Raw genomic sequence first — 10888 nt, forward strand, 5'->3', positions numbered from 1 at the left:
TTGATATTAGATTGCTTCCCCTCTTTGGCTAATATAAGCAATGCTGCTATGAACATTCATGTACAAATTTATATCTAGACATATGCCGTTAATTCTCTTTAGCATACAGCTAGTGGAATTGCTAGACCATAAAGGAACTCTCTGTGTAACCTTCTAAGAAATTTCCAGCCTGTTCTCCACAGAAGCCTCTTTTAACCATGACCCTGCCCTGTGACTGAGCCATGTGGATCCTGGCATGACACATGTGTAATACAGGCAGACACAGGTACTCATGCCATCTACCTGGACATTCCCACATGGGTGGGCCTGTCCCTGCAGTGGCCCCACTGTGACCCACTCACATCTTGATCCACTCAAGGGCCTGATTTCATGCCTTTGCTCTCCTGTGACACAGAGAGGGCTGTGGGAGAGATGGGCAGTCAGGAGTTCGGGACCTCACCCTGGTTCTGCCCCTGATGCCCTGTGACTTTGGGAAAGTCTCCTGGTTCTCTCTGGGTCTCGGATCTTCAGCTTTCCAAGGACTCCTGGCCTGCCTCATCTCTGGGGTGTTGTGAGGCTTCTGCAACATAATACAGCTGCAAATGCTGCAAGTTAACCCAAAGAAAGAGGGCTGCCCCAGTAGGAGATCACGGATTGAGGCCAGTTTGTGATACTTCCCTTGAGTCTGCCTGGGGGGAAAGGAGAAGAAGCACCTGGCCATTATATCTCTGTCTAGGTGAAACCGGGAACCTGGCTGAGAAAGATCAGTGTTGAATAGCATCTAGCCACACCTCACCCCTCCCTCCCTAGACCACCCAGGTGATCCTGCAGCACCCTCAGATCCTACAGCTTGGCCAATCTTGGCTCCAGATGGGAGGGAGAAGATCAGATTTCATGGGTGTTTCTATATAACCCCAAGCCACCAGAGCTGAGCTCACTCCTGAGGTTGGTGCCAGGCCCTGCTGAGGATGAGGCTGTCCAGAGCCTTCGCTTGGCCGCTGCTGTGCAGTATAGGTAACGCATGGCCCCAGGCCCTTTCTTCTGGGCCTTGCACTGTTTTCCTTTTCAACTGCAGAGATTTTTAAATTTGCTTATTGCCAAGGAAGAAGCCCATGGCTGATTAGCTGAAAGATACTCTCTTCCATACAAAATGTTTCACTTAGTGCTGGTGGAGGAAGAGACAAATAGGAAAATATCTATGTCATTGTGCTGATGCCATCGTGATTTTTAAACATTTCTGGGTTCCTGAGTTCCCGGTCTTGATGTGTTCTGTGACCCTCCTTCCTGCCTTAAGCAATGTATGCTGAGATTCTGCAGGGCTCACCCAGAAGCGGCTGAGAAAATCAGACATGGTCTTGCTTTCTAGGCTTTCCAGGTGGTCTGACGGCAGGCAGTGTCTTGGTGAGGGTGCCCTGCATGGAATGTGTCTGGGGACTTCTGAGGGGGTAACTGTGGCCCTTGGGGGAGCCCACAGCAGGAGGGAGCTCTGCATCTGCCCAGCGGGTTGTCACATGGCTGCTGCAGCAACTTCAGAAGGAGCAATAACCAGCAGCTCCCACCGCTGGCTGGGAATGCCTGGAAGAGGGGGAGTCACTTGCCCTCTAGAGGGCTGGGCCCTGGGAATTGTGTCAAATGCATGAGGATTGGCCAACTGATTTTGAATGCAGGCAGGAAAGGAAGAGGGTATAGATTTCCTCAGGGAGATGTCTTCGTCTCTATGTCTCTCTTCCCCTGGCTTCCTGTTTCCCTCATTCTCCCCAGCTTCTTTCTTTGTATCCTCCTCTTTCTCTCCCCTTTCCTTCCTGAGCTCCTTGTTTCCTACTCTCCTCACTTCTTTCTCCTCTCTTGCCCTTGCCCGGTCCTTTCCAACCTTGCCCATTTCTCCTGCGCTGCTCCACTTTGCTGACTGCACACTCACATCAGGGGCTGCCCCATCACCGGGTGCTGTCCACCCCTGCCAGGATTTCAGCCTCACTGTAGGCCCCAGCTCCACGTGGCCACCTCTGGCTAAAGCTTCAGATGCCCATCTACATTTCCAACTCAGATAACAGCTTACAGCTTCTGTCTAAATTAGGGCTACAGTGAGGCCTTAGGGCAACTGGTCATAGGAACCCTAAGAGCTTGGTGGAAAAACTTAATATTCTTGACATTTGGTTTCCTTGTCCTTGGTGAAATCAAGAGACACAAAGACAACTTGATGAAAAAGAGACAGAGGCGCCGAGCTTAAATGCAAAAACTAATGAGTGCTGCATAGGCTTGGCCAAGTCACCCAACCTCTCCTAACCTCAGCTGTAGAATCGGGGTGCCTCAACAGGGCTGTTGTGAGGAGTTAGTGAAGCAAAAGATGACATTCAAGCAAATTTAGAAAAGTTCATTACTAAAGCTCCCTGGAGTGATCACGAGCCTCACAGCCTGAAAGGCTATGTAGTTAGTGATTGTTAAGGGGCAGCTTCTTCCCCATGCCTCAAGGTGTTTGCCTAAGAATCTAGATGAAAGGAATTTAAGGTAGATGTGGTTACAGTACAGAAATGTCACTCAATATGACAGGCATGTTCAGGATTTGCACTTGAGGTCTGCTTTCTGGGGAATCATGATTTATTTCTTCCAGAGCCAACTTGATAGAGGCCCCAGCTGTGGGGAGACGCTTTTTGCACCCCCAAAGGACCAATATAGTCTCAGGCCCAGGAAGGACAGCTAAGATGTCCTGGTTGACTTTCTTGTCAGAATAGGTTGTGTAGCATTATGAGGACTGCTAATATACTTAGTAAAGAAACATCATCTAATTTGGAAAACGAAGCAACTGTCTTGAAAGCATTAGAGTGACAGATCAGGTGTGTGCCAGGCTACCCTGTGCTGGGCATTGGGCCATGGGATCGTGCACCCAGCTTCATCCTGTAAGGTAGTTAAAATCAAGATGCCCATTGTATAGACGAGTGACTGAGGCTTAGGGAGAGTTAAAAACTTTCTCCAAAGCCATTCAGCTGTAGGCTGCTAGGACAGTTAACCAGGGCCGTCTGATTCTGAACCCATGTGCCTGCCCGCTAGATCATAGCCTGACAATGAGCCCAGTGTCATGTGCACTGTGGGACATATGAGATTGCATGGAGGGCTGGCTGAGATCCAGGTATTTAACTCTGGTCCCTGAATAGTGAAATTTCCGTAAATAAACATGGCTTACTTCTACTCACTTAAAAATTTTAGTCAACAGATTTATTTCAAAATCAAATTAATCACTGGTTTTGTTATAGAATTTACAAGGAGAAGTGTTTACATCAGAGTTAAGATAGCTGACTTTTATTTTTTCCCAGGAAAGTGGGATGTGAGACCTTTAGCTAAAAAATCAGGAATGTCTCAGATAATTTAAGATAAGCTGACCACTCTATCAGAGCAGTCATTTCTGACCACGGCTCCAGAGTGAGACAATTGAACTTTAATTGAGTGGAATGGGAAAAACAAGAATGCTGTGAGTGAGCTGGTTTGTGAATTTGTGAGTGCTGAGAACCGATGCTTCCTTCCATCCTTCTCTCTGGGTGACCCAGGGCTGTTCCCAGAAATGGAGATAGTGATGCCATCTCTTCTTCCTGCTTAGCTCTGTCTCTCTGTGCTCAGCTCTGTCCCTTCGCACTCAAGCTCCTCCTCACAGCGTAGTCATTTTCCTTTCTTCTGCTTTCACCCATTGGTAAGTTCAGATTTTCACGGTTTTTTTGTTTTGTTTTGTCTTTCAGCCACAACTGTTACAGCTCCATTTGCCACAGGTAAATGCAGCAAGACTGTACCCTCTTTCCCTTGCCTCACACAGAGACACTGTTTTGGGGTTGAAATCCAAATGGATCAATGAGAAGGGCACGTACCAGGGATAATTCTTGTCCAAAAGGACTTGGTAATTGGATTCAGCCTTCATAATCCCCCCCCCACCCTCTCAGTGCTCCCCTCCGTGAGCCTCCTCCCAACCTCCCCAACACCTCCAAGCCCCCCGAAGTCTCTTCTGCCCTCTTGTCTGACCAGCCTGCTGGGCAGGGAAAGGAGCCACCACTCCACAGAGCCTGTGTTCCTGGAGGATAGGAGCCTCCTCTAAACACCTGGAGTCTGGAGATTTGAGGAGCTACTCCATCCTCGGTGTCAGAAAACTGCTCCTCCCTCTAACCTGCTTCCTCCAGGCTGCAGTTCTTCCCTCTTCCTTCGAGCTTCTCTGTGAGGATGCAGGCTAGAGGGAGGAGCAGTTTCTTGTGATGCAGGGTGGCTTGTTGATTGATTGGTGGATTCACCTAGTGCTTAACCAGTTGCTGGGCACAAGCTAAGTGCTTTAGAAACCAGAACACATTTGACCACTCAAGGAAAGTGCTCTTTTCATCTTCAGTCACACTTTCGGAGCCTGAGGCATCATTGAGCCTTAAGGAGATGGATTCTCATTTGTTCAGGGATTGGGCTACTGTTGGGGCAGGAGCACTGCCTATTTGTTATTTGTCCAGCCTGCCCTAAGAAAAGATCTGTAGGGAAATGTAAAGATAGTGTTTGTGCTGATTTTCTGTTCACTAATCGGGCAATACGATTGGTGAGAAAGTTTTAGTAAGGGGAGTTAAGTTCCTCTATTTCCCACTGGTCATAAACAAATTGTACTTTAAAATAAGTTGTGGGTCCCCTAATAAAGTCTGAAACCAAAAAGCTCACCTTGTTTGTGGAGCGATCAGACTGGGCCATTAAGGTTGAATTTTCTTCCTAAGGATGGGAAGTTGGGAGAATCAGTAATAACAGGGGCCCCTGGAATGACACAAGCCAATCCCAGACCTAGAGCATCCCTGCAGTGCCTGGGCCCTGTTTCTCCTCTTGTAGCACCCAGTGACTGTGGGGGCCACTACACGGATGAATATGGCAGGATCTTCAACTACGTTGGGCCGAAAACTGAATGTGTCTGGATCATCGAGTTGAACCCTGGGGATATAGTCACGGTGGCCATTCCAAACCTCAAGTGAGTACTGGGGTTGTGAGTTTTCTTTGATGTTGTTGTTATTTCTAGGAAAGATCCCATCTTGACCTCTTGTGGTTCACCCTCCACCCTATCCATTACAGCCATTTGACACACAATTTGACTGCATTTTCACTTCCTGTTGAAAGCTTTTCACTGGCTCGTTTTCTCCAAATAAAGTTTATCTTCTTGTCGTGCCTTTCTCATTCCTCACAATTGGCTTCTCTTCTCTGCTCACTTCTGATCACTTCTCCTCTCTGGATCCTGCTATGGGCTGAGCCATTACACTGAGTTTCCTGGACACACCAGGGTCCAGCAGCTCCTTGCCTTTGCTCACACCTGCCCTCTGCCTGGAATGCATCCTTCAATCCCTGCCAGACTCATCTGCCCTCTGCAAAGGGTTTTCATGTTGTATATCATGAGTTAGCTCAAGGACAACAACCTCCATAACAATAAAACCACTTTCCTGACTCTCTGCAGAGGAGGATAGATCTTTTTCTCACAGGGGTTTACATAATACACCTGGAAAGCTCTACACTGAATTTATAGTGTAATATTACTCTTGCCTATGACTTCGTTTGTGTCTACTCGGAGTCTGTCTTTGGATTGCAGGTGTTTTTCTTAAATGAATGAAGTGATAAAGCCACAGAAGGCATTTCCAATGCAGCCTAAGTTACTGCATTGCTATCCCAGGGCACTGCATTGCTATCCCAGGGCACTGTTCACAGATTTCAGCATGGAAACCACATTTCCATCAATTCCAGACCAAGCCAAACACAGCCCACAATGGTGGATGAGACAGATGGTGGAACTGTGTGACCCAGAGGTCCTGTCCCCTCCAGACAGCCTATGGGCTCAGAATCCCACTACGTTATGCAGGAGTTCTATGGGATCAAGGACACTTCGAGACAGCTGCCTCAAATACAGGGCTTGAACTGTCTACCCAACCTGAGGCCCAGGGATTCAAAAAAGGATGTGTGGCCAAGAAGACCCAGATGGGGAAACAAGGAGAGAAGGAGGTTGAGGAGGGACCTGGAATGAAAGAGTCATGCACTTCCTGTGTCATAATTTCCCCAGGGCCAGAGGGATGGGCAGCTGTGGACATTTTCCCATATTGTCCCTTTGTCCTTTTCAAAGTTGATTTTGAATCTGATTGTCCTTGGCACGAAGGAGGGACTCAGGCTGGGCCAAGAGCAAAACTAGTATAAAGTCAGCCCTGTGTGTGTCCTGGTGAGGTGTCCCCTTGTTGTCTTATTATACCCCAGAGAGGATCCAGCCCCTCTCTTGTGAACTGAGACCTGTTGGGGGCTGAGGATGAGGGGTGGAGATTAGGACTGGAAAAGCACAGGGAGGAGAGGGAAGTAGGGAGGTCTCCTAGGACTGAGAGCTTCCATGTGCAGCTTGTCTCTCACAGGATGGAGATGGAGACCCCTCTCTCCTCTGCGATGAGTAAGCAAGGCCAAGCTTATGCTAGTGGGGGGTTATTCTTCACCTCTTCCTGTCCCATCTGCCAGGGGAGAGGAAGGCAGGAACCAGGGAGTGGTGTCCACACACTCATTTCTGGTGATTTTTGTCCTGACACAGAGGTTGTGGTTTAAGGAAACACACCACTCTGCTGGCTGCATTCCCTGTTTGGGGAACTTGAAACACAGCTGATGTTTTGACTAAAATTCCTGGGTTGGAATCCTAGGGCCACGGGCTGGGCTTCCTGGAAGACATGGAAACCATGAGACTGGGAAGCCACCTGCTGCCCTGGTGGAGGGGAAGGTTTCTGGGAAGATGGAGGGGGTGCTCGGGCCCCTGCTTGCGTTATTGAAGAACTGACGAACTTTCCTTCTTTCGTTCTCATCTGTCCTTGCACTTCTCATGAGCAAAGCTGTTGGGATCTAGTGTGGATTCATTGGTGGAGGGAGGTGGCAGCCTGGCTGGAGGACAAATCCAAATGCTGATGGTTGCCTTTTCTTCTGACCCAGAGGATTTGCATGTGGCAAAGAGTACGTGGAAGTGCTGGATGGACCTCCAGGGTCTGAGTCCTTGGGCAGGATTTGTAAAGCCTTCAGTACATTCTATTACTCTTCTTCCAACATCATCACCATCAAGTACTCCAGAGAACCCAGTCATCCACCCACCTTCTTTGAAATATATTACTTTGTTGACGCTTGGTCAACACATTAATAGGTAGGTCGGGGGAAGAGGCACCTGCTGATGCTCCCCTGCTCTGCCTGAGCCTGGTTCTGCATCTGTTGTGCAGAGGCTACACCTGGGACTGCAGAAATAAGATTGAGTCATAGTTCTCCTGGACCAGCATTGGGTGAGGGAGAGGGACTGTGACCCTGTGACCCTTCCAGAAAAAGATACGGGTTCTGTCTCAGCATTTCTGTACACCCACATCTTTGGTGTTAGAAGATCATATGTGAAAACTTTGTTTCCTGTCTTCTTGATATAGAAGTGTGTATCTCTGAGAAGCCATCTTTCTCTCTATTGATCTTATTATATGCCCTGTAGCATTTTCTAGTGTATTTCTGCAAAGTGAGTAGTATATGAACTATATACTATAAGGAATGTATAATATACATATTCTATATGAATATATAATCCTAGAAAATATATATAAACAAGAAATATATATTATATATACATAAAATATATATAAATAAGAAACTTGTGCCTCCTGGACTGAGATTATACTTGGTGCCCTATGAGTCTCTGGACACACTGAAATACACAGCACACATTCTCCATCCCTAAGAGACTTGTATTCAGTTGAGGACTGAAACCAGCTTGCATAGAGTCAAACAGCAGCACAAGAAGCAATGGTCCCTGACACCCCCATCAGGCAGTGGGTGACAGCTGCAGACACTGTGAGGTGTGGGGTTCACCCAGCTGTGCTGTTCACACCAGGCTTCCCAGTGAGGTGGAGCTCAGGTCTGGCTTCCAGCATGGGGAGGTCTGGAAAGGCCAGAGTAGGACGTCCTGATCAGGTGCCGTGAGCAGAGGTGGAGTCACCCAAATGGGGTGAATTTAGGAACAAAGAGAACACGGAGAAAAGTGCTCCCTGCATCTTTCTGAGTGTTTCAGAAAGGGCAGAGCTCCCAGTGGGGGCTGTGTTGGGCATATTTGAGTGCATTTCAGGCACATTGTTGAAGTGGCTACTTCTTCCTTCACCATGGGTGAGGTCTGTCTGGGGACAGAAGAAGGCTTGGCTCCTGGTCTTGGTTCTGGATGAGTCCAGTTTTTTGTTTTGTTTTGTTTTGTTTTCCCCGGGATACTTGGTTGGTCCCCAGGAGGCCCACAGTCCTCCCTGAATGTGACCAGGGGAGAGGAGGACACAGGGTCAGGGACCTTCCAGAGCTGACCTTGCGGGGTTTCCCTCCACCCATGAAGCTGGAAAGAGCATCTGGATCCTGTAAACCTCACATGAAGCAAACATCTCTGTCTGTCATCTAAGTTGTTCCAGAATGTTTGTCTTGGAGCCTTAAGGATCACCTGAAACTCACATGTTTGAAGAAAAAAAAACAAATCCTAGTTTTGGTTGGCTTTTCTGGTTTTTCTAAATGTACAGATATGGAGACACAGCAGGTAGGCCTTGTCCTGTAGCTCTGGTGCACAGCACACGGTAGCCTGGGACTTTGTGTGAGCAGGTCAGGTCTTTAATGTTCCAAGAGCATCTTCGAGTAGAATAATACAATGTTACCAGCTAAACATGACTTCTGCTTAGCATGCTGATGTCTTTGACTGGAAAAGGTCCAGGGAAACCCTGGACAAAAAGCAGAGTCAAAGAAAAATAAGAAGCTACCTGTGTCCATTCTCCTGCTGAGTGACATGCGGCTCCAGGTCAGACTTTTACCTCTGTCAACCATGGTTTTCTCATGTGTGAACTGGAGATAGAAACAGATGACAAAGGAATAATAATAGTGAAAACCATTAAATGTTTATTCAACACAACATTCTCTAGGTACTACCTTAATAATGTCATACAGGTTGTCTAATTTCATCATGACATGAAGTCTTTTGGGGTAGTATTACTATCCCTAGTTTACTTAGGATTTGAGAAGGTTTTGTTTTGTTTTGTTTTCTGTATGTTTGTTTGTTTGTTTCTGAGATGGAGTCTCACTCTGTCGCCCAGGCTGGAGTGCAGTGTCGCGATCTTGGCTCACCAAAAACTCCGCCTCCTGGGTTCAAGCAATTCTCCTGCCTCAGCCTTCCTTGTAGCTGGGATTACAGGCGCACTCCACCTTGCCTGGCTAATTTTTGTATTTTTGGTACAGACAGAGTTTCACCATGATGGGCAGGCTGGTCTCGAACTCCTGACCTCAGGTGATCCACCCGCCTCAGCCCCCCAAAGTGCTGGGATTACAGGTGTGAGCCATTGTATCTGGCCTAGGATTTAAGAAAGTTAGTTGAAAATAACTTCTCCAGAGGCACACACTGTCATGCCAGCTAGGACTGTGACGAGGGCCATCTGAGGCAGAGGCTGGGCTCCTGCCAACACGTCCATCATGAGTGTGACCCACAGAGCCATGTCCCAGAGGGAGGCCCTGTGACTGCACTCAGGGCTCCTGCATTCAAGTCCATGACAGGTCCCTGAAACGGTGAAGATTTCATAAATTAAGATGGCTTACTTCTCCTAACTCCAAAAAAAAACGTATTCAATAGGTTTACTTCAACATTAGGTTGATTATTGGTCTCATTACAGAATTTAAAACAAGAAATATTCAGGTGAGGGTTAGATTGGCTGACTTTTCTGGTTTGCCCAGAATAAGAGGTTTCAGGGACAGGAGAACTTCCGTGCTAAACAACAAATGTTATCAAAAACTAGGACATGAAGGTTGCCTTGGTCAGGGCTGACTTTTCTGTCTGTGGCTCCAGAGTGGGGATATTGCACTTTGAGTGGAATCAAAGAAACAAGAAGAAAGCAGTGAGTCAGCTGGTCTGTAAATGCTGAGAGCCAGTCCTTCTTTCCTCCCTTCCCCCTGAGGGACCCAGCGTTGCTCTCAGGGATGGGGACAGCGATGCCACCTCCTCTCCCTGCTCAGCTCTGTCTCTTTGCACTCAAGTCCCTCTTCACAGTCTGGTCATTATCGATTCTCCTGCCTTGACCTACAGCTAACTCCCAGCTTTGCATGTTGTTTTTGTTTTGTGTCCTTTTATGGAAAATCAATTAGCCAAGAAGGATATGAGGTAAATGTGGGCAATCTAATTTCATGCCTTCATTCTTCTCACAAGGAGGCTATGCATTTTCAGGTTGGAATCCAAACAGCTCACCTCTAAAAATCATGTTCTGAGACATGTTCTTGGCCAAAGAAAAGTGGAATAAGTAACTGACTATCTGCTTAAGCACTTCACAATCCCTAGATCACCCTCTCTACCAGGTGCTCACCACTCTTTCCTCCCTGTTCCTCCTCCCCTCTCCCTCTGCAACTCCAAGTCCTAGGGACCTTCCTCTGCCCTCCCTTCTGGGCAGCTTCCTGGGCAGAGAAAGTGGCCACCTCCTCCAGAGCCTGTTCCCAGGAGAGGAGACTCCTCTAAACCCCTGAAGTCTGGAGAGCTGAGGGATGGCTCCATCCTCAGTGTCAGAGATGAGAGCATTGAAGGAAGAGCGAAGAACTGCAGCATGGAGGGGGCTGGTTGGAGGGAGGAGAGTTTTTCTCAGGATATAGGGGATTTCCAAAGTGTTTATCCACCTAGTGCTTAAAAGGCAGAAATTATGGGCTCAATTATGGGCTAAGCGCTTTACAAATAAGAACACAATTGATCCTAGATCACCCACTGTGATAGGTACAATTATCATGACAATTTAAACTTATCTGAGACTAATCTTCCTTGTCTGTGATAATGGAAAACAACAAGGTTGAGGAAAGTTCTTCACCATTTTTGTTCTGGAGAATGGCTTACTAGAAAGACCACCCTTACCTGTATGACTTAGATAAGACTCATATGATCCCA

The 10888-nt window shown here is 47.5% G+C and overlaps 1 protein-coding gene across 1 annotated transcript; it reads left to right on the top strand.

Moving 5' to 3' along the window:
* The first annotated feature begins 915 nt into the window (after positions 1–915).
* SPADH (spermadhesin family member) lies at positions 916–7561 on the top strand. Its single transcript, XM_054435966.1, has 4 exons — positions 916–993; positions 3705–3734; positions 4810–4945; positions 6916–7561. The coding sequence occupies exons 1-4, from the start codon at positions 948–950 to the stop codon at positions 7115–7117; spliced, it is 414 nt and encodes a 137-aa protein (XP_054291941.1). The 5' UTR covers positions 916–947; the 3' UTR covers positions 7118–7561.
* The last annotated feature ends 3327 nt before the right edge of the window (positions 7562–10888 follow it).

The sequence above is a fragment of the Pongo pygmaeus genome, chromosome 8 (genome assembly GCF_028885625.2).
Source record: "Pongo pygmaeus isolate AG05252 chromosome 8, NHGRI_mPonPyg2-v2.0_pri, whole genome shotgun sequence".
Lineage (NCBI taxonomy): Eukaryota > Metazoa > Chordata > Mammalia > Primates > Hominidae > Pongo > Pongo pygmaeus.

Coding starts and splice junctions, on each gene's coding strand:
- SPADH (XM_054435966.1), top strand. CDS start 948: ATGAGGCTGTCCAGAGCCTTCGCTTGGCCGCTGCTGTGCAGTATAG. Junction 994..3,704: donor GCCGCTGCTGTGCAGTATAG/GTAACGCATGGC, acceptor TTTGTCTTTCAG/CCACAACTGTTACAGCTCCA. Junction 4,946..6,915: donor GTGGCCATTCCAAACCTCAA/GTGAGTACTGGG, acceptor CTTCTGACCCAG/AGGATTTGCATGTGGCAAAG.